Source organism: Motacilla alba, chromosome 17 (assembly GCF_015832195.1).
Source record: "Motacilla alba alba isolate MOTALB_02 chromosome 17, Motacilla_alba_V1.0_pri, whole genome shotgun sequence".
In the NCBI taxonomy this organism is placed as follows: Eukaryota; Metazoa; Chordata; class Aves; order Passeriformes; family Motacillidae; genus Motacilla; species Motacilla alba.
This window is the reverse complement of record NC_052032.1, coordinates 2,250,638-2,274,212: the sequence shown is the minus strand read 5'-3', so window position 1 is coordinate 2,274,212 and position 23,575 is coordinate 2,250,638. Positions and strand designations below refer to the sequence as shown.

Genomic DNA, 23,575 nt, shown 5'->3' with positions numbered 1-23,575 from the left:
GGATCTCCTCAATGGATCCACCTTGGGCAGCGCAAGAGCCCAGCCAGGGCTGCACCCAAGATGAACCAAAATGTCCCAAAATGCACGAGCGCTCCCGGGGTCTCTCCCTTGGCTCAGTTCTGCTCCATTTGCACCTTGCAGTTCATTGTCCAGTTCCAGCTTTAGCCCATGCACTCCCACCCTGCTTGTTTTTCTCTCCTCAGCCCACGGTGTTTGTGCTCTTGGGCTGAGATTTGGATCATTTGTCCTTGGTGCCCAGCTGGAGCAGGAATTGTTTTGTCTCCCTGCTCTGTGCACAGAGCTCAGCATCCCCTGATGTGAACCCAGACCCACACATTAAAGCAGCACAGAATGTGAAAAATAGAAAAGCTGAAACCTGAGCACCACCCAGTTCCTAAATCCCCAAAAGCATCTCTCTAGCCTGTACCAGGTGACTCTACTCCATTGCCCACCCTGGAGCTGGTGTCCCTGCTCACAGCTGGGTGTCACAGGACAGCCTTTGTCTGTTCATTCCCTATTGATGCCTTTTTGGGATACCTAAAAACAGAGGCCAGGCAAAATTAAGAGAATAAAAAGCAGGTATATTTATTGAAGGACCTTCAGATACCTTTTGGTCAGAAAAAGCCCCTCAAGGGGATACACCCAAAATGGACGATGGGTCACGGGTTTCACACTTTTATAAGTTTGGTCCATTTGCATATTGGGGGTTAATCTGCCAATTACAGCTTCAGGTAATGAAGTCATTTACCCCAAGTTTGCTCCCCCCAAAACTCACTTTTGTTTCCATCTCTGGGGCCTGAGGCAGTGAGGTGTCCTTGATTGCCAGGCCTGGAGAGGAATTGTTGTGTCTGCCCAAAATGGGAAAGCAGCAGCTCCCACTGTGTGTGGAGTTTGGAGTTACACACTAAAGAACTGCAGGGTTACAAATGTATGGAAAAAAAAAAGCTAAAATCCTAAGGGATCACTCTACTGGCTCTGAGCACCCAGGGGCTCTCTCCTCTCTCCATGCACAGTGCTGGTGTCCCCAGGCAGTGACAGCACAGCCACTCCTCGAGGTGCGAGGATCTGGGAGGTAATTCTGGCAGCTGTAGCAGACTCAGAAGCCAAAGGCTGCTGTCCTGCAGGGGATTAAAGCCCTGAGCTGCAGAACAGGGCATTCTCCAGCACAGCACACAGCAGTTCCCAGCACCGGGCCTTTTGTGCGGTGCCAAGAGCAGAGCAGGGCCAGGGTTAATCCTCACTTTGTGCCCCAGGCACACAGAGCTGCTGAGGCCCCACTTCTCATGTTAACACGGTGGCAGCTGTGTCTGGTTATTAATTCATTCCAAGACACCCTTTGAAACAATCGACTTGAAAGCAGCCAACTGCTGCTTGCACGGTGCTGCAGAGCCCAGAAATGCCCTTTTACCACCTCTCATCTCCTTTCCTGCAGCCCTGGCCATCGCCCACCTTCCCAGGGCTGCTCCAAGGGATGTTTCCTCATCCCTGGAAGTGCCCAACGCCAGCTTGGATGGGGCTTGGAGCAACCTGGACTAGTGGGAGGTGTCCCTGCCCATGGTGGAGGTGGAATTAGATGAGCTTTTCCAACCCAAACCAATCTGGGATTCTCATTCTTGTCCCTGCAGGACCAGCAGCAGCTCTGCTCCAACCCTATCCCATCCCCAGGAAATCCCAAAAAGCCTGGCCTGCTTCAGCATTCTTCTCCCAGCCCATCCCCTCACTGCCTCCCCAGGGTCTCTGCCTGCTTTTGGCTCCTTGCTCCCCATCCCCAGGGAGCCTCAGGGCTCACCAGATCATCCCCCGGTGCCAGTGCTGACTCCATCAAAGGGAGCAGGAGGTGCTTTGGGAGAGGAAGGAACATCACATAAAATAACCTTTAATGTGAAAGACAAACAATTAAGGGGCTGCTATGTAAATGTTTCCTGAGTGGGGGTCAATAACAGGATTTAATTGGACAGATACAGCCAAACACCACAGACCATTTGCTTTTACCGTGTTTTTAATCAAAATACAAAATACAGCACGCCTAGATTTACTCATTGAATCTAATCAATGGCACAGCCTGACTTATTCAGGGCAATTAAAGGGTAATATTCCCTTAGTTAAGTGCTTTTGCACCGAGAACTCTCAGCTGTCTTGGAGAGATGAACTCTCTTCACCCTCTGTCTGATTCTTCACAACTCTCTTCCTCACCATTTCTGATAATTTGCAAAGCTATTTACGGGTGATTTATTTCTATCTGCTCCTATTCTTACATTTAAATGAACGCAGAAATTACTAAGAATAAAACCAAAAATATTTCAAGCATGTACAAGAGCACCTGGAACCTGCCTTACGATGAAAACAGAAGGAGGAAAAAAGCCTTTTTTTTTTTTTTAAGGCTTTCATCTTTTAAACCTTCTGTAGCCTTTCTGACCCAGAAACATCACCTAGCCCTGCACTGAGGAGGTCTCTGCTGCAATCCCCAGCCTCCCAGGAGGTGAAATTGGGTCACAGCCAGGTGAAAGGTGAGCCGCTCCCACCTTCCCCACATTCACTGCAGAGCAGTGAGAGAAATCCCAGTTCTCAAGAGCGGACCTGTGGATGCTGAGAACTGGTCAGAAACAAAAGTCTGATAAACTTTCCCAGGCATTGTTTTGTGAAGTTTTGTGAAAGTTCAGAGAAGGAGTTAAAACAATTCTTCGTCTTTGCAGCTGGTGTTGTTTTCTCCTAAGATGTTTACAGGAGCATGTTGTGCCTAATTAGCCAATGGTGTGAGGGATATTCATTGAGGACCAATCAGGTCCACCTGTATCATAATCCTACAAAAAGTGTGTGATTTTTAATAAAATTGCATTTAGCCTTCTGAGACCTTGGAGCCTATGTGTCACTTTATTCACCCATCCTCAATACAACAGTGACACTGACCCCACGTGCTGCTCCATACAGAGCACCAGGATCTGCAGAAAGCCTTTGCCCATCCCTGCTGAAATGCCATCTGAGCTCGAATCCAGCCCAGTTTCTCTGGATTCTGACTCTCAGCTGTTCCAGCCCATTTCTGGGAGCATCTGGTGCTCAGCTCTGCAGGGGCTTGGCAGCTGGGGCTGCTGCCTGCCGACCCTCCAGAGCCAAATTCAGCTGGCACAGGAACACCCCCATGGACACCCTGGGGCTGTGCCACCCATGGGAGGGACATGGCAGAGCCAGGGCTGCTCTGTGGGAAGAATAAAACTGGAATGGGCTTGTCTCAGGTGTAGCTGGGTGTGTGTTCTATCACCATCTGTCAGAGCTGGGGCAGCTCTCTGCTGTCCATGGGGCAGGTTTCTTTATCTCTGCCACAGCCAATCCTCCCTCCAGGAGATCTCTGCTGTCCATGGCCACTGAGTGTCCCTGCATGGCTGATCAAATTCCATCATCCCATGGGGAGATGCTGCGCCCAGGGCAGGAGCCAAGCATTCCTACCTGGATACAATCTGAGCCTGGAACAGCACAGCAGCCTCTGCCCCCTGCATTCCCAGAGGAGCAGCTTTCTTCTCCCTGCATTCCCAGAGGGAGAGCAGGCCCATCTCCAGCAGCCCTGGAGCTTCAGAGGAAAACTCCAGCCTTGTCCAGGATCCCTGCTCCAGCAGAAGCACAGCTGGCACTGCAGGAGGGCTGAGCCACCATGGAATGGCACTGCTGCCACCACCCTGACCCACAGGGGGTCAGCTCCTCTTCTGACTCTGGCAGTGCTTTGTTTTGTACTATTGCATTTGTATTTTTAATTTTCCTAGCAAAGAGCTGTTATTTCTACTCCCATATCTTTGCCTGAGAGCCTCTTAATTTCCAAATTATAACTATTTGGGGGGAGGCAGTTTATATTTTTCATTCCAGGGGAGGCTCCTGCCTTCCTTAGCTGACATCTGTCTTTTCAAAGCAAGACAGGCCTTAATGAAATTAGTGGCTGGTCCAAATGGTGCTCTGAGTACAGTGAGATGGGGTTGGGTTGAGGTTCAGAGCTTCCCCCACCTGGAGTCAGTAGGGTCAGATGAGTCAGAGTAGGTGCCACTGTTCAGAGAGGGAGGGAATTAAAGTGGAAGAGCCCCCAGCAAGCTGCAGCAGACTGGGAGCCAAGCTGAAACACCACTTCTTAGGATTTTAACCTGCTTATGTCTTCTGTGAGGAAAACCCCTCAGCTGGAGGTTTCCATGGCTGGAAGTGGGGTGGACTGGATTTCAGGAGCCTCTAAACTTCATACAAGGTCTAGACAACGATTTGAGACTGGAGACTGCCTTAACTGCACCAGGGGAAGTTTAGACTGGGAATTAGGAAAAAACTCTTCATTGAAAAAGGGATTGAGCACTGGAATGGAGTCATTGTCCCTGGAGGTGTTTAAAAAACACTGGATGTGACACTCGGGGCCATGGTTTCGTTGACAAGGTGGTGTTAGGTCATAGGTTGAGATCATCAAGTCCAAAGGTGATTTCCAGCTCAATTCTGGGGTTCTGTGATCTGATCTCCTTCTAGAGCACATCGTAACTCTGTATTTGTGGGGAATTTGGACACCAAGAAAGATCCCATAGCAGAAGAAGTGTTTCCTGGGAGCCCTTTGGGATCTGATCTCCTCCTAGAGCACATTATACCTGTGCCTTTTGGGGGGGTTGGACACCAGGAAAGATCCCATGGCAGAGGAAACATTTCCTGGGAGCCCTTTGGGATGGGGTCAGCAGTTGTAGGAAAAGCCCTCAGAGAGTCCCCAGCGGCCTCTGCCCTCCCCTCACACCAAAGCCCTGACAAAACCTGAACTCTGGGAAGACACTCCAAACCCCTGCACATTTACACTCAAATCCATGCTCTTGAGAAGATCCTCTCTCTTTGAGGTCTTTGAGCTACTCCACTCCTCCTTTTCACCTTCACACACACCTAGATCACCTCCCCCTTTAGGATTCTCATTTTCCACCTTTTATTTCCTCTGTCAGGACTCAGAAAGTGCCAAAGAAGAGTGAAGGGAGATGTAATTCCCTCAAATACACCAATCCAGAGTTGGGCTTTCCTCTGAAAGCATCCAAATGCATCAAATCAACACAAATACAAGAAGACTCTGGGTAAAATCCTCAAAGCTGGCAGCATTTTAATTTTGCACAATAGCAGTAGATGTAGGAACACATTTTAACTGTAGTTGTTGCAAGCAATATTAATGTTAATTCAGCCAAGTTTAAATAGAAGCAAATCCTCCCTTTTGTTTCTCCCCTTCTGCAGAGCTGGAAAGGCTGAAAAAGCAAAACCACTGCTGTTTTATGCCTTGATCCAAAGGCTTATGGCACCAATATATCAATACATAAATATGCTAACAGGGTTTCTTGATAAAAAATTCATTCTTTCCCCAGCTAGCATGAACTCACTCAGCTGCTTTATTCATGAGCCTGCCTGGCACTGGGAAAGCTCTGCCACTGTCAAAAATAACAGGCTAGCCAAGGGACTCTACCTCTTTTAAATGTTTTTATTTTGATTTCCTAGCCTCTCCTCCCTTTATTTTATTTTTAAACAGATGTGGGCTTGAATTATGGATGGAAACTTGGTGCAGACTGCTCCTGATGGGGACAGGTGAGTCTTGTTCAGGGTGAGGAACGGCAGCCTCTGCCTGGGGTTCTCCAGAGGAAGTTTTGCCCCAGCAAACACCTGCCCAGCCCCTCTCTGAGCCCCACAGGGTGCTTATCTGGAAGATAAGGAGGATTTCAGGCCAGGTTAGATGAGGCTTGGAGCAGCCTGCTCCGGTGGAAGCCGTCCCTGTCCTCAGCAGAGCTGGAACCAGATGATCTTTAAAGTCCCTTCCAACCCAAACCATTCTGTGATTCTCTGAGGATGCATTTCACACATTCTACCACAAATCTAAAAGCCACAGAGCTCATGAGAGCAAGTAATTCCAGCATGTCACAAAATGGGACTCAAGCAGAGATGCTGCAGGGGCAGCAGGTTCATCCAGCAAAACGACAAATATTCTGATTCCCACCAGCAGTGCCTCAGCCACCCGTCTTCAGGTTTCCCTGAGCACACAGGACTTGCATTTTCTGGGAAGAGACACAAGGAGCACAGGAGCTCTTGGGCTTGGGTGGTGCAGCTGGAGGGAGCACCTTGAAAAACAAATTCTGCTGCTGAGCTTGGAATTCTTATCAAGCACAAATCATTCATTGAGAGAACTCCTGCGTGAGTCAAGATGCACTTGGAGGAAATTCAGCACTCTCTGGACATGCTGTTCTTATCTGCAAAGGCTTCAGGTGTCTGAAGAGCCAAAGCTGTCCCCAGATGTGCTCTGAAAGTCATGAGAAGGGATAAATATCCCCGGGTATAAATGTATAAACACAGACACAGATTTAGAGCCCTGCTCACTGGCTGCTCAGGGACACAGGAGATTTTCTGTGTCTGCATTCAGACCCACACAGAGTTTTGCTGGTCTAGTGAGCAGAATAAACTTTTCCTGCCACTCAGCAGTCCCTGGGCCCTGCAGCCCCTTGGTCAGCAGGGATACAGAGCAATTCCCAGAGCACCACTGCAATCCAATACTCCAGCATTTGCTGCTTTGAGCAGAGGAAATTGTGGGGGAAAGGCCCAACATCATTGCAAATAACAACAGCCCTAAGGATAATGCACAGGCTTCCTCATCATCCTGATGCAGATCCAGACTCTTCCTGATTTTCCCTCTAAACATCACCAGCAAAGATTCCCAAGAAGTTTCCAGTAGCAGAAAATTGGTTGAATGAATTAAAGCCTTGATTCCCTGGTATAAAATCATAACCAAGGGCTGTTGCACACCTGCATTCTCCAGCAGAGGAGTGGCAATGAGCAGAGCATCAATTTATTTCAGTTAGGCCACCTTCTCATTCTTATCTTCTAATGAGACACCTCCAGCAGTTCAGCTTTTCCTTAATTATGAGCAAAAAATATCCTTGTAAGTAAATCTACAGCTCAGGAGCTGGAGCTGAGAGCTCAGTCCCACAAAATTGAGAGCACAGCAAAGCCCCCAGGCCAAGAGCCCTTTGTCAATGCAATCCCTACTCAGAACAAGATTCCAAAGGTCTTTTATCCCTCCTATTTCCGTGCTTCAGACAAAACAGAACAAAAAAAAATCAGTTGGGCATGATCCTCTCAGCTCCTTCTAAAGACATTTCACAAGGTTTTGTGAAGACATTTTAAATAAAAAGGACTCTCTGCTCTAGGAAAGAAAAAAAGGGTTTTCCTAACCAAAAGCCTTGCCAAGTTGTTCCAAATTTGAATGAGAACTGCCTGTGAAATTCCAAATTGAAGCGTGAAAATATTTACTACAGTGTATATTCATTAAGCCTGTAAAAAATTATGAGCTCAGCTCAAAGCTGCTCCTCTCTGGATTCCAGGAGGAGGAAACAACCTGGGAACAGGGATGAACAGCAAAAGTTTTGCCACAGACCAGTTAAACAAACCAACCCCAGAAGGGGCAGGGACACCCAGGGTTTTTTGGGGTTTTTTTGGGATGAGCTGCTTCCCACAGCTCCTGGGTGATTTTCCTCCCCTGCATGGGATTTGCTGGATTTTAGAATAATAAAATATTTTGGGTTGGAGGGGATCTTAAAACCCTTCTCATCCCTCCCCCTGCCATGGTCAGGGGAACCTTCCACCATCCCAGGCTGCTCCAAGGCCCAATGTCCAACCCAGCCTTGGACACTGCCAGGGTTGGGGCAGCCACCACCTCTGGGGCAATCTGTTGTTTTTTCTCCAAAAGATAAAGTTCCTGGCACAACAGAGCTTTTAAGAGGAAATTTTAAACCCATTTTTTAATTACAGCAACACTTTAATTATTTCTTGTGTTTTCACACACCATCCCTGGCAGTGTCCAAGGCCAGGTTGGACTTTGGGGCTTGGAGCAACCAGGGATGGTGGAAGGTGTCCCTGCTCACGGCAGGGTGTCTAAGGTTGAAAGATGTGGCTGGGGCTGAGTATTCTATCACCATCTGTCAGAGCTGGGGCAGCTCTCTGCTGTCCATGGGGCAGGTTTCTTTATCTCTGCCACAGCCAATCCTCCCTCCAGGAGATCTCTGCTGTCCATGGCCACTGAGTGTCCCTGCATGGCTGATCAAATTCCATCATCCCATGGGGAGATGCTGCGCCCAGGGCAGGAGCCAAGCATTCCTACCTGGATACAATCTGAGCCTGGAACAGCACAGCAGCCTCTGCCCCCTGCATTCCCAGAGGAGCAGCTTTCTTCTCCCTGCATTCCCAGAGGGAGAGCAGGCCCATCTCCAGCAGCCCTGGAGCTTCAGAGGAAAACTCCAGCCTTGTCCAGGATCCCTGCTCCAGCAGAAGCACAGCTGGCACTGCAGGAGGGCTGAGCCACCATGGAATGGCACTGCTGCCACCACCCTGACACACAGGGGGTCAGGGCGCGTTCTGATTCTGGCAGTGCTGTTTTGTATTACTGCATTTGCATTTTTAATTTTTTTTCTTCCCTAATAAAGAACTGTTATTCCTCCTCCCATACCTTTCCCTGAGAGCCCCTTAATTTCAAAATTATAATAATTCAGAGGGAGGGGTTTTACATTTTCCATTTCAGGGGAGGCTCCTGCCTTCCTTACCAGACACCTGTCTTTCCAAACCAAGACAACTACAAAATCAAGTGAAACCTCCACTTTGGGTTTTCTCAGACCCATTCTGTCACTCTGTGTCACTGCAGCCCCTGATGCAGCAGGGATGGCAGAGCACTGGCATGATCTGAAAGCACCCAGCTGCCTTTTTCATCCTGGGCAGGAAAGCAATTGTCAGGCATGTTCAGGGCTGTTTGTACCCTCGCTGCTTTCATGCTGTTGAGCTGCAAGTGGATTTCTTCAGCTGGAGGTTCTTTTTGGCAAGCCCCCACAGTTATGTTGCTGTTTGGAGAGGTTTCACCGCTTTTCAGAGAGCAATTGCTGCCTTGAAGAGACTCTTGAAGTTTGTCTGATATATGTCACTCTCCTGCTGTATATTTGAAATGTCTCCTATTAAACCTGGAGGTGGCCACCCCGCAGTCATTTGGAATAAATCTTCCCTGAGACATTAAATAAACCCCAGAAGATTCAGGGAGGTGCTTCAGCTCTTGCTCAGCCTCACACATTTGCTCAAGGGCTGCTCTGAGCAGGGTGATTTGTTGGAGCAGGGCTGAAATGTCTCAATCCTCTCAGGCTTGGAAGGAATGCCCACGTGGGCACGAGGTCAGCCAGGCTGTGTTCCCAGATGGATGGAGACCCAGGCGTGGGCACAAACGTGCAGCACTCTCACTCTTGGCATTTAAATATTCCAAAGCCATTTCAGCCTTAGGCTTGCTCCACACATTTCCTATTCCAGCATCTCTGGGTTTCTGAAAACCTTTAGAGGAGGAGAACCTTTCCTTTTAGAGGAGGAGGCAGGCAAAGCCTGCATTCCTTAAAAGAGCTGGGAATTCAAACAGGACCTGCAGCCCTCCAGAACCCAGGAGGAAAGCAGCAATAATGGCAGAACTGGGACTGGTGTAGGGCTCTTGTACTGACAGCTCACACAGGATCCATCAGCTGTGCAGATTCCTCCTTTCACCACATGCTTTCCTCTCACAGAAGCTTGTGCTGCTCGTTCAGTGCTCCACGAGGGATTTTTTCCCACAAATCCCTGGATGCTCACACCAATTTATTGCACTCCTGGACCGCCACACCCCACCAGGTCTCATCAGTAGCAAGTTTGTTACTGCAAAGCCTGGAGTGAGGCGTCTCCCTGGGGAAAAGGGAGTTGAGAAATCCACTCCATCTGCTGCTCAGGAGAGTTCGGACACAAAGCTCCAGGGAGGGGTTTAAGGCACTGAGAAATTTGGATATTTTTACACATATGGGTGGTAGGTGAGTCTGTTTACACAAGAATTTCTGAAATTTGAGATGCTGAGATGTCTGTCACACACCAGTGATCAGCTAAGTGAATGAAGGTTGACCTAAAAGGCAGATTTTTCTACATAATAATAAATCTGTCTGATACTCAAAAAACCCACGGGTTGTAACAACATAATGGAAGGGAGGAAGCTTAAGTCCAGCAGGAAACATGGATGAAATGCACATCTCAACTGACAAAATGTCTGCGTGCCAACAGCAGGGTGTAAGGGGGTCGTGGGGAACACACAGGCCACGTGTGGGCTCTTGTGGCATTCACATTCTCTGAAAAAATTCCTTCTCCCAGGGTTATTCTCCTGGGAAGCTGAAAGGCAGTGAGAGAGGCCTCAGAGAAAAGGAAAACAATTCTTATCTCATTTGCTTCTCCTGTGCTGTGCTCATGTGGAATGTGTTTGGGGATTGTTTACCCACAGGTGATTGTTCCATTGCATTCTGCTGGGAGTTGTTTTCACTCTTGGGCCAATCAGGGCCAAGCTGTGTCGGGACTCTGGAGAGAGTCACGAGTTTTCATTATTAACTTTTTAGCCTTCTGTAAGTATCCTTTCTGTATTCTTTAGTATAGTTTAGTGTAATATTCTTTAATGTGATATAGTATCATAAAGTAATAAATTAGCCTTGTGAGAACATGGAGTCAGATTCATCATTCCTGCCTTCGTTGGGGCACCCTGCAAATTCAATAGGCTCTCTCTGTTGGGATGGGTTCCACACATTCAGAACTCCCATTGTGGTTTTGTTGGGCTGAGCTGGTTTGGGATTTTTGTGCAAGGGTTTGGACACCCCTAAGTGTGTCCCTGCCTTCCAGTACCCCTTCTACAAAGGCCCCATCCTCAGGAGAGGTTTTCCCCTCCCTCCCCACCAGCCTTTCCCTCGCAAACCAGCCCTGCACTCAGAGCTGCTGCCAGGCTCTTGGCTGCCTGCTCCAAACTCTGCCATCACTGCCCTACTTTTCTGCAGATGATTGGTGATACTGAGCCACAAAATCAACAAAATCAACATTAACCCCACAGCTCCAGGCTGGGAATTATCATTTATGTGCTCGCTGAAGGTGGCTGGTTCTTATTAGCAAATTCAAATCACCCTAACTCGATAGCGAGTGCAATTGAGCACTAACAGCATTAGGAGATTTTTCTCTTCTTTATGGAGCTGCAGGGAGAAAGAGAGAGCACAATTACATCGTGGCACAGCTCAGGAGCTCAGCTCCCATCTCCATCACAGTTGCACAACACCAGCATGTGACATGTGCCCTGCTGGCTTTGTCCCCAGCAGGTCCCTGGGCATCTCCAGGAGCAAATGCACAGTGACAAGAGAAGTTCAGCACTGGTGAGCATCAACTCCCAAGGGTAATATCTCCCTAGGTCAGGGCTGGAGGGGATTTTACACCAGATCTGTGGCCCAGCTGTGAGGCAGATGCTGTGTGCTCTAAAAAGCTGAGAGATCAGAACAGGCTGTGCTGCAGACAAAGCCATGGTGACATTTCTTCACACACTTGTGAGCATTGCATGTTGCAGCATTCATTTTTCATCTGTTGGCTCCTCCCTTCCCACATGTGTTCTGTTTTAAGATTCTCCCAGAGGGTGCTGGGCACTGCCCAGGCTCCCCAGGGAATGGGCACAGCCCTAAGGCTGCCAGAGCATTTGGAAATCACTCCCAGGGATGCCCAGGGTGGGATTGTTGGGGTGTCCTGGGCAGTCCTGGTCATTCTTTCAGCTGTGATCCCCTGATCTCCACGTCTTCAAAGACCCAGCTGAATCCTGGGCTGTGGCCCAGGGGAAGCAGAGCACCCTTGCTCTCAGGTTGCTCTGGTGCAGCTCTCAATGCCAAGCCTGGCCCAGCACCCGCTCTCTTTTCCCGGTGCTGGTCCCTTCCAGCCCTGCATTCTGACACCCCACCTTCACCTGGAGCAAAACTTGATCCTTGGACATGATAGGGAATACAGTGCAACAAAGGAACCATGTCAGAAATGTGCTGTCAGATTCAGAGTGGCAAAACAAAGCCTCTCCTTGTGCTTATTTTCCTTGTTAATATAAGGAAAACCCTTCAGCAGCTTTTCCTTTTGCTGCCTGCTCACACTTCTGCTGGTTTAACAGCTTTGCTTCTCAATATTTATTCACAAGGAGAGTTGATCATGCACAGAGAGTGCTCACAGGAGACTGAACCCACCCTCCTAAACCTCCTCACACCACTGCTGCCAGCCCCAGGACACACAGACACCCCTGCTGCCAGCTGCAGGACACACAGACACCATGCAAACACACCATTTCTTCTCTCTCCTCTCAGTATTTAGCAATTGTGGGTCTATGGTTCAGTGGATTGGCTTCAGGTCACTTCTAACAGAGAGCAGCAGACCAACTGCTCATCAGTTGTACAAGGAGAGAAGAACAATCCCAGTGACACAGAGCAATCCCAGTGCCACCAGTGACACAGAGCAATCCCAGTGCCACCTGCAGAGTCACACAGGCTCTGCTGGAGCAGTCACTGTGCCACCAAATCAGCTGTGACAGTCCCCACGAGCAAAGCCAAGTGCAAACCCCTCCAGGAAGCCACAATCTGAGCAAAGGCCCAGCAAAAGGACACTTAAGTCACCTATAAGCCTTAACAGGCAGGTTTCAGAGGTGCTTAAGGTGTGGAGGTTCTTGAGCCCTGAGGAATCTCAGCCAGGGAGCAAAGAGGAACCTTCATCCAAGTCTGAGATGAGGGGATCTGTTATTTATTTCCCTTCTGTTTTCTGTAGCACATTCAAGCTGCACTCTCACACCATCCCCTGGGGGGTTTGCTCAGGAAATCACCTCATGGTCCAGGTAACCAGTGCTGGTCACATCCATACTCCTCCTGAGGAACATCACCTCGGATCCCCCAGCTCACGCTTGGAAGTGATGGAGACCAGGAGTCACAGGTTTGATCTTCATAAATAAACCTTTCACTGGCACAGGGTGTCCAGAGCAGCTGGGGCTGCCCCTGGATCCCTGCAGTGTCCCAGGCCAGGCTGGACAGGGCTTGGAGCAGCCCGGGACAGTGGGAGGTGTCCCTGCCATGGTGGAGGTGGAATGAGATGAGTTTCAAGGTCCCTTCCAACCCAGCCATTCCATGACTCTATGAAACACCCCAAAAAGACACATGTGAGTTCTCCAAAGTGGGAGAACTCTTCTGCCCCTACAGCCCCAACACCACCTCACCAACAAAACCATCTCTGCGCTGGGCTGCAAATGGAACAACAATTACATCCCAGCCTTTCATTTCTGTATCTTCTTAGGAATAAAGAAATTCACAAAAAGGAATGAAAAATACCAAGTGAATCATAAGCTATTTTAATGCAGGGAGGGTAAAGTTCCAGTTGAGATCCAATTTAGGGTAGATTTATATCTTGTTTGAACTGTTCATCCCTACTCACAAGCATATTAGGTAAGGCCCAGTCCACAGTCTTGGAAGACTCACTGGACACCAATATTTGTCAGTAGGAAATGGAAGAAACATGAAAATCTCTTGCCATTAAGATCAAAAGAGAGCGAGGGTGCACTTTGACATTTCTCCCCCCCTGCAAGGAGCCCCTGCTTTGCAAAGCAAATTCCACTGTGGCGCTTTGAACTCCTGGAGAGGAAAGATGAAAGGTGAAAGCCCAGCTCACTGAAAGTCTGCACCGAGCTTTCTGACAGCTCCAGATGGAGCGCGTTTGACCCATGATTTTCTGGGTGCACAAACACAATTCCCAATTCTTTGGAAGTTCCTGGTGCACATCAAAGGCACTCACGGAGGGAACAGAGCAGAGCAAACCGTGCTGGCTCTGAAGGACAGCAAGGAGCCCCAACCCCTTCCCAATTCACTGGGGATCCCACAGAAAGCTCCGAGCTCCAAACTCATCACTGCCAGCTCCACAGTAGCTCCCTCAGGAAGGCTCCCAGCTGGCTCCTCTCTGTAATGAATGCTTAGGCTCAGCCTAGCAAAAGAATTATTTTGAGGAATTCATGGGCAGACCCAGAAATTTTCTGGCTTTTCTCACTTTGCAAAAGAAGGGAAACTTCCCATGGCAACAAGTGGAGGGTTTGATGATGGACAATAAGGTTCTTGCATGGGCAAAGCTGGGACTTACTGCTCAGAAAAGGAAACCAGAGTTGTACTATTGCCTCTTTAAAAGGTTTTCCACCTCCACAGAGCCCATATTAGCAACAGATGAATCACTGTCATTCACAAACACCAAGCATGTAAACAAGAGGATCTAAAATGATCCAGAAATTATCTTGATTTGAAAACTAGATCTGGAGGGGAAACAGGGCTCAGGAGGACTCAGATCCCAGGGCACCACAGCTTCCCCTGCTGAGCAGTGCCATTGTATCCTCCACCCCAGCAGAGCGATTTCCTCACCCAGACTCTGCCCTTGGAGTCCATCACTGGAAATATTCTCCCTCAGCAGCACCAACATCCCCCAGCTCCAGCAGCCCCTGGGTACTGTCAGAGCCCTGCTCAAAGCATGATAACAAATGCAGCAATTCTTGGCACATCCAGACACTTCATGTGGATAATGAATAAATTCACATTACGCGGGGGGTGTGTATTCTGTTCTGGGGGTGTGTATTCTGTCAGAGCTGGGGCAGCTCTCTGCTGTCCATGGGGCAGGTTTCTTTATCTCTCCCACAGCCAATCCTCCCTCCAGGAGATCTCTGCTGTCCATGGCCACTGAGTGTCCCTGCATGGCTGATCAAATTCCACCATCCCATGGGGAGATGCTGCGCCCAGGGCAGGAGCCAAGCATTCCTACCTGGATACAATCTGAGCCTGGGAACAGCACAGCAGCCTCTGCCCCCTGCATTCCCAGAGGAGCAGCTTTCTTCTCCCTGCATTCCCAGAGGGAGAGCAGGCCCATCTCCAGCAGCCCTGGAGCTTCAGAGGAAAACTCCAGCCTTGTCCAGGATCCCTGCTCCAGCAGAAGCACAGCTGGCACTGCAGGAGGGCTGCAGCCACCATGGAATGGCACTGCTGCCACCACCCTGACCCACAGGGGGTCAGCTCCTGCTCTGACTCTGGCAGTGCTTGTTTGTTTGTTTGTTTATACTATTACATTTGTATTTTAATTTTCCTAGTAAAGAACTGTTATTCCTGCTCCCATATTTTGCCTAAGAGCCTCTTAATTTCAAAATTATAATAATTCAGAGGGAGGGGTTTTACATTTTCCATTTTATAGGAGGCTCCTGCCTTCCTTAGCAGACACCTGTCTTTTCAAACCAAGACAGCCAGCCTCAGCAGCAACCTGTGGTGTCCCATGTCACCCCAAGGCCAGCGGGATGCTCCAGGTGAACACCACAAGCTCAAAGGGCCACCCTGAAGCAGAGAGCCCAGAGGAGAGACTGCCCCAGCACCAGCACACCAGATGCAGAACAGCTGCACCAACCCAATTATTGCTGAATCCACACTGCAGAGAGAGAGACACAGCTCCTGCCACCAGCCCAGCCTGGCACTGGGCTGGGCCCAGCTGCACAAAGTCAGTCTAGGGCATGTGGCCCCCTGAGCAGCATTGCCCCCCACAGTGAGCTGCTGCTGTAGCAGATTCTTCCCTAATTTTGTGGTCCAGAAAATGCTCTGTTCATGCTTGAGGGATCTCTGACCTCTCTGCACTGGGCTGGACTGAAAACCTGGCCACAGCACTGGGCTCCCACCCTGAGGAAAACAGTTGGGTTACTCTATTTTAATACATTCCCAGATGATGCTGAAGCTTGGAATTAGCAGGAGGTGCTCCATTTGCTGGAAAAAATGTTATTCCCCATCAACAGCTTTCCTAAACCACCTGTTGCTCCTTGGACACTTTTGAGCACAAACAAGCCACGGCTGAGACAAACCTGCAGCTCCCAGAGGAGCTTGGTTGGAGTCATTGTTCCAATGCTTTTTTGCTGCTGAGGCAGGAAGTTCTTTTCCCCAGCTTATTATTGAAGTATTTCACCCTACTGATGATTCAGCCTCTTTGCTTCAAGCATAAATCACCTCCCAGATAAAGCCTTGCTAGAACGCTTTCATGGGCCCCAATTAAAAGGAAAAGTCTCTGGAAGTATAAATAGTGGATCAGCATGGTAAAAATGGGCTGGGATTTGTGAACTTGCTTTCTTCTTGCTCTCCTAATTCCTCAATTTATCACAGGACAAGGAGTGAATATTTACAAGGTAGATTTCCAGCTGCAAAGGCTGTGCTGAAGCCTTTGATGCTGTGACTTTCTTAATCAGTAGGAAAGCTGGATCTGAACCACCTCTAAAGTCACCTCAGTCCTTTGGGAATGACTGAATGATCCTTCACAACAAACCCCTCACTATGACAGACCTGAGCCAAGCCATCACACCCCAGTCCCTCTCTCCTGAACACCCTTGACACCAAACTCCTCAGCTTGCCTGATGCCATCACAGCACAACTTTCTCAGCCTCCAGTCTGCTTTGAGGACAGAGCAAACCCTCCCAGATTTCAATGAATGCTGAACTGGTGAAGCACATCCCACCCAGTGACTGCTCCCTGACATCCCAGGAAAAGCCTGGCTGCCCTGAGCTCCCCCAGCCACAGTGCAGGAGGAGGAGGGGAGTGAGAACAGAGCCCTGCTGATGCAGGACAATCAATCCAGACGTTTTGCAGCAGGAAATGAATGGGCCATTAAGGCAGAAGTTGTAACCTCAGCCTTCCCCTAATGAGTCTCAGTCCCAGACTGCCTGGCAGCACAGGGATTTCGGTCCCAGCAGGGCTGGCTGCTCCAGCAGCACCAAGGGAGGGGTTTGTACAAGCAGGGGGACAAATCTACCCCAACCTGGGCCAGCCTGTGGTGCTGGCACTCATAGGAAAGGGTGAAGGAAGGGCTTGGCTAAGCCTGAGGATTAGCAGTATTTATAGAATCACAGATTTGGGTTGAAGGGACCTTAAAGATCATCCCAGTCCACCCCTGCCATGGCAGGGACACCTCCCACTGTCCCAGGCTGCTCAAAGCCCTGTCCAGCCTGGCCTTGGGCACTGCCAGGGATCCAGGGCAGCCCCAGCTGCTCTGGGCACCCTGTGCCAGGGCCTGCCCACCCTGCCAGGGAACAATTCCTAATTCCCAAGATCCCATCCATCCCTGCCCTCTGGCAGTGGGAGCCATTCCCTGTGTCCTGTCCCTCCATGCCTTGTCCCCAGTCCCTCTCCAGCTCTCCTGGAGCCCCTTCAGGCCCTGGCAGGGGCTCTGAGCTCTCCACACAATCTCTTCTGTGTCCATAGGGGAGGTGCTCTATTCCCAACTTCGTGGCCTCCTCTCAACTTGCTCCCACAGTCCCATGTCCTCATTATGTTTGGGGCTCCAGAACTGTGTGTTTTTCCTTGCTTTCATGAATTAGCAGGAGAAAAAGCTCCTTTTTGTTACTAATGCTTAATCACAGTTTACACAGACCACATCTTGCCTCCCATGGTCCCACAGCCTTTTGCAAATCTTAATTAAGGAAAAGATTAAAAGTAGGTCCACAGCTCAGCTCTGATGAGTATCCTGCATCAGGGGAATGCTGCTCTCCTTGAGGACACCAGAGCCTGGGGCTGACAGGGAAACTTCTCCTGATAAAATTTTCCTGACAAAAAACCATTTTCCTCAGTAGTGGAGAACTCAGTTGGTGAATCAGAGCTCCCTGAACAAGGGATAACCTCTGACACTCCCCCTTTGTCAAAGTCTCAGCATGTGCTCACTTACTCTACCAGTTCTGGATTCAAGGGGAAACATCTTCCAGATTCTTCCCAGTCTGGGCCCAGATCAGGCTGGTCCAAGCAGCATCCCTGGGCAGTTTCTGCACTACCTGGAGCAGGATGGATGGATTCCACCTACAGAGGAGTGGCCAGGATGAGGGAGGTAATTTCCCCCTCTACTCTGCCCTTGTGGGACCCCGCTTGGGGTTCTGTGTCCAGGTCTGGGGTCCTCAACATCAGCAGGACCTGGAGCTACTAGAGCCAGTCCAGAACCACGGAGCTGCTGCAGGGCTGGAGCCCCTCTGGAGCCAGGCTGGGAGAGCTGGGGGTGCTCACCTGGAGAGGAGAAGCTCCAGGGAGAGCTCAGAGCAGCTGTGGCTGCCCCTGGATCCCTGGCAGTGCCCAAGGCCAGGCTGGACAGGGCTTGGAGCAGCCTGGGACAGTGGAAGGTGTCACTGCCATGGCAGGGGGTGCAATGGGATTATCCCTTCCAACCCAGACCATTCCATAATTCTATGACTTCACTGCTGTTACCTCTGCACAGCCTGACAATGCAGCCACAAACACCCCATGGAGGATTTCCAGTCACTGCTGCAGCATAATCTGGGCTTTTGTCTCCTATTTTCAATTTGATGAACTTGGGGTAGGCACAGAAGACACCAAACCAAAAAACAAGTGGCCAGAAAGCAGCGCATGAGTGAAGCTGTGAAAAGGCCGAGGGCTGCCCAGACAGGATCTTCCCCACCCACAGCTGCTCTCTGTTTCCAACCTGCGATAGCACAGCCAGGTCCTCAGCAAGCAGAGCAGCACAGGGAGGGGGTGACAGCCCTCGGGGACAAGGGACAGGTGGCAGGGATGGCTCCTGGCATCACTGACTTCTGCTGAGTGTCCCATGGCACAGCACAAACCACTCAGCCTCCCCTCAATGAGAACATCCAGAGCCCCTCAGATCTGCCAGATCCAAGCATCAAACCCTGAGCTGGGGTCTCAGACACAACAAATCCAACTCTGCAGCTGCTCCAGGCACCTGCTCCCAATTAATGGGTATCCAGAATGAAACAACAACAGCTTCAATCAAGCCCCAAAATCAATACCCCCATAGTAAGCTCGGGGTTTTGCATGTGGTACGAGAGGAAGGTTGGGAGAAGATGATCTCATGCACCACATATTGATTAATCAATTCCAGCCAGGATGCTAATGGGCTTTTCTTACAACACTTGGCACCAGGAGGAAGGAGCAGGAATGCTGAATGAGAAGGGGAGAAACTGGTGGTGTGGTGAAGCTTTAGGGTGATGGGAGAAATCTTCTAGAGATGGCTTTAAGTGGTCAGAGACTGGGAATAAATGGAGGAACTAAGCAAGGAAGGGAGAAGGGAATAAATCACATTTATTGGCTCCAAACACAGCAGAATTGTACCTGGCAATTCACTGTGGCTGAGGATAATCCTTTCCTGTTGCTACAAAAACCCTCCCAGGAAGGACTGAAAGGGCCCAGCAGGGCTGTGGAGTCACAGATGAAGAAAACTGAGCACAGCATCAACCCTCCAGCCAGAGAAATAGGCTGAGGGCATGAGTAATGCCCAGCTTAGGGATTTTTCCACATAAACTACACCCTCAAATGAGAGCCTTGCACTGCCTGGAAGCCAGCAGAGGCTGGGGGAAATCATCTTGCTCTTTGTAAAATTGGGGAGAGCAGAACAGAGCAGCCAAGAGGTTGTGCCAGTCGTGGTCCTGCCTTGCAGGAGGCAGGGAAATTCAGCCTGGTGCATCTTCTCTGCAGCACACAGAGACATGCCAGGAGTGAAGGCGAGTGATAGGGCTTTGTAAAACTGGACTGGACTAAGCAAAACCAGTCCTGGAGCTCAGTGTTACAAGTTTGATCACCCAGTCAGGAGAGGAAACCTCCCGGTACAAAATATGAAGGAGTTGCTGCTTTTGCCACCCAGTTTTGTACCATTTGGATTTTCTGTGGGGCATTGTGAGGACCTGCTCCTCCTCACCCAGCAGAGCACAGGAGCACCTGGGTGACACCAACTCCTGCACTGCCACCACCCCACTGCCCCCACACATCCCATTGCAGCTGAGCAACTCTGCAGCCTCAAAGCACCACAGACTCAACCAGAAACAGACCCTCAGGAAAACAGGAATGATCCTCCTGAAAAGCAGGGGTCAGGAGGTGAAAACCACACAAATTAAATACTTTTTTCTTCCAGAATCATCTCTTCCCAACCAACCCCCCCAGCCCCAGCAGAGGACTCACGTTGTAGAGGATGTCAGTCCAGCCCTCCATGGTGATGCACTGGAAGACGGTGAGCACGGCGAAGAGAATGTTGTCAAAGTTGGTGATGCCATAGTTGGGGCCCTGCCAGTACTCCCTGCACGTGGTCCCGCTGTCACACTGCCTGGCAGGAGGCTCCTCTCCACAGGGAAAATCCCCCACCTCCTCACCTGCAGAGAGGGAAGAGAAGTTACTGATTAGAACTACCCTGAAGAGTTCCTGCTTGTTGGAACCATCCTGAGAAGTTCCTGCTTGGAACCATCCTGAGAAGTTCCTGCTTGTTGGAACCACCCTGAAAAGTTCCTGCTTGGAACCATCCTGAAAAGTTCCTGCTTGGAACCATCCTGAAAAGTTCCTGCTTGGAACCATCCTGAAAAGTTCCTGCTTGGAACCATCCTGAAAAGTTCCTGCTTGGAACCATCCTGAAAAGTTCCTGCTTGGAACCATCCTGAAAAGTTCCTGCTTGGAACCATCCTGAAAAGTTCCTGCTTGGAACCATCCTGAAAAGTTCCTGCTTGGAACCATCCTGAAAAGTTCCTGCTTGGAACCATCCTGAAAAGTTCCTGCTTGGAACCATCCTGAGCAGTTCCTGATTGAAAGCATCCTGAAAAGTTCCTGCTTGGAACCACCCTGAGAAATTTCTGATTGAAACCATCCTGAAGAGTTCTGTATTGGAGCCATCCTGAGAAGTTCCTGACTGAAACCATCCTGAGAATTTCCTGTCTGGTGCTGCTGCATCCTCCTGGCACCACTGCAAGGATTAAATTCACATTTTGGGTTTCTTTGTGCTGCTATGGACATGGAAAAGTCGTTGTGCCCCTGTAATCATTGCCACACTGCTGGGCTGTGAGACGTGGGTCAGTGGGGGGTGGAGCAGAGCCATCCCTGAAGTGCCCAAAATTCATAGTTTGCCATCTCACATGGTGGAATTGTTTAGGTTGGAAAAGACCTCTAAGATCACCTAGTGCAACCATCAACCTAGCACCACTAACCCATGTCCCCAAGTGCCACATCCACACGTTTTTTGGCACTTCCAGGGATGGGGACTCCACCCTGGGCAGCCCCTTCCAATGTCTGACCACCCCTTCAGTGGGGAAATTCCCCCTAATCTCCAGTTTAAACCTCTCCTGGAGAACTTGAGGCCATTTCCTCTTGTTCTGTCACTTGTTACCTGGCAGAAGAGGTTTCCAAACTGCAAATAATTTCTGGCTCATGACAGCTCAGTACATCTGAGAGGCCTGGAAGTGGTGTAAGAGCAGCATGAAAAACACACACACACACACACACACAAAATACCAACAAAAAACAAAACCCAAAATAAAGCAACACCACAAAAAATAAAACCAACAGTGTGGTAAAAGCAGGGCTTACGAACGACACACATTTCAAACACCCTCAAAGTGCTAAATAGTTGCTCTGTAACATTAAAGCAAAAGGGCACCTTCTGCACTAGTGCCAAATTTGGGGGTGTGGACTGCCCCAGAATTGCCCTGGTACAAATGTTCAGGCACAGCTGCATGAGGAGCCCCTGGTGTTACCCCAAGGCAGCACTGAAGGACTCCAGCTCCTCCATAAGCTCCACGTTTTTGCTCCAAACGGAGGGAAAGGATCCATGTAGGATGGAACTTCTCTGCTGAGTTTCACTGCAGACCCAAAGGAGGCCAGGACCATCCCAGCACCTTCCAGGCTCAGCTGGGAAGGGCTGCAGGCTGGAAAACTCCAGTGCTGGGTTTTCAGAGTAAGCAAATGTCACAGTCATCTTTTCTGGAAAAATCCCTTCACCCAGGATTCTTCTCCTGGGAAGTTGAGAAGCCTCAGAGAAAAAGGAAAACAATTCTCATCTCATTTGCTTCTCCTGTGCTGTGCTCGTGTGCAATGTGTTTGGGGATTGTTCACCCACAGGTGATTGTTTCATTGCATTCTGCTGGGAGTTGTTTTCACTCTTGGGCCAATCAGGGCCAAGCTGTGTCGGGACTCTGGAGAGAGTCACGAGTTTCCATTATTAGCTTTTAGCATTCTGTCTGTATCCTTTCTGTATTCTTTAGTATAGTATAGATAGTATTCTTTAATATAATATAGTATCATAAAGTAATAAATTAGCCTTCTGAGAACATGGAGTCAGATTCATCATTCCTGCCTTCATCTGGGAACCCCACAAATACAACAAGCAAATATCCCAAGCAATATCCCTGTCTAGAGAGCTGGGATTGGGGAAGCATTAAAGGGTTTCTTTAAAGGGACACGTTATGGTAATGGAGCAGCTAACGACACAAAATCCAATTCACCAGGGGGGAAAGCAGGAGCAGCACTAACGAAAATTAGTAATAATCATTCCACAGAGCAAAGCCTGCAGGAGGAAAGCAAAATTATCATGGTGGAGCAGGACAGAAGTGTGTGTAGATATATAAAAATATATATGTGACACTTTCCTGTTGACTCAAGACCTCAGTGCAGGGCAAACCTCCAGCTCCCAGATGGGTCACCACAGGCCCTCACAAGGGCTTGGTGAGAGAAGAAAATGCCAAAGCTGGCTCCTGCTGACCGTTTGTGAGTGTGCATTAAAAGAGGATCCAGTTTCATCTCGGTTTGGCCTTTTGCTGCCAGGGAATTCTCTGAAAATGCACTGCACATCTACCACAAAGAGGTGGGTGGGGGATTTTTTTCCTTTTTAAAACAGTGACCAGAACTGGCCCTTACTCCTCATGGCTGGAGAAGACAGAGAAAGGGGGAATCTCAAGGGAAAATAGGAAATAAATATGGTGCCCTTCTCTCCTGGAGCAGCTTTGGGGCATTTGGGCTGGGTCAGGTGCTTAAAAATAATCCTGTGTCAGCAGAGCAGGACCGCAAGGAAGGTGCAGGGAGAGGGGAACAAGACTGGAGCAAAACTGCCACTGAGTTTTACCCATTTTTCATTACAATATTGCCATGTTTCTGGCTCAGAACAGTCAGGCTGAAGGGGAAAGGCCTTGAATAACCCTTTGGCCATATTTTGGTGCCCAGCACCCCTTTGTGCTGCAGTTCCTCACTGCCCTACCCATGCTATTGGCTCAGCAGAGCAACACTTGCTGTTGACACCTCTGCTCGGTCCCCTCATGATGCACAGTTGGTTGCTCTGGCTCCTGATTCCAGGAAAAATCCCAGGGGTTTGCTCTCTTTGGGGATTTGGAACAGAAAGAGGCACGAGCAGCTTTTGCTCCTCCCATTTTCCACCCCCTACCAGAGGCATCTCTTTAATGAGTTCACATTTCCACCCTCAGACCAGTTTGGAGCCCGTGGTCTCTGCCCAGGCTCTTAATGCACCTCGGTGGAGATGAGGAGCACTTAGGTTTTCAAAAGCTTTGTGGGTTGCTCTGCTCCCAGGGGATGCAGTGCCAGGAAACCTCACCCCCTCTCCTTTCCAGAAACACCATTTCCTGCCTGGCAGCTGGAAGGGATGCTCAGAACTCGCCCAAAGCCAGCTCAACACCCCCAGAGCCCCTTCCCCTGCCTGCTGAGGGCTTTGGGAGCTGAGGCACTGTGCAAGAGGTTTACAGGGACTTCTGAGAGCCAGAGAGAAGTTTGATAAGAGGATCCACGTTCACCCCTGGAAGAATTTCCTACCAAGGTCGTTGACACAGAAACCAAGAAAGAAAGAAGAAGAAATAAGAGAAACCTGCAACTGCCTGTTCCAATAAGCACTTTGTTTGTCTCTGTGACCAGTGAGTAAAGTGTAAACCGATGAGTTTTGTAAGAATGTACAAAAAGCATGCATGCTAGAATAA

General features: G+C 49.5%; 1 protein-coding gene across 29 annotated transcripts in view; it reads right to left on the bottom strand.

Moving 5' to 3' along the window:
• CACNA1B (calcium voltage-gated channel subunit alpha1 B) overlaps window positions 1–23,575 on the bottom strand; it is a 299,842-nt gene that overhangs the window by 165,098 nt on the left and 111,169 nt on the right. For all 29 annotated transcript variants that reach the window (XR_005259272.1, XM_038156186.1, XM_038156187.1 and 26 more), the window contains exon 6: window positions 19,797–19,984. Coding sequence is in view for 28 of the 29 variants with exons in the window: in XM_038156186.1 (XP_038012114.1) it covers window positions 19,797–19,984 (188 nt within the window). In the remaining variant the exon portion in view is untranslated. The remainder of the gene's footprint in view (window positions 1–19,796; window positions 19,985–23,575) is intronic.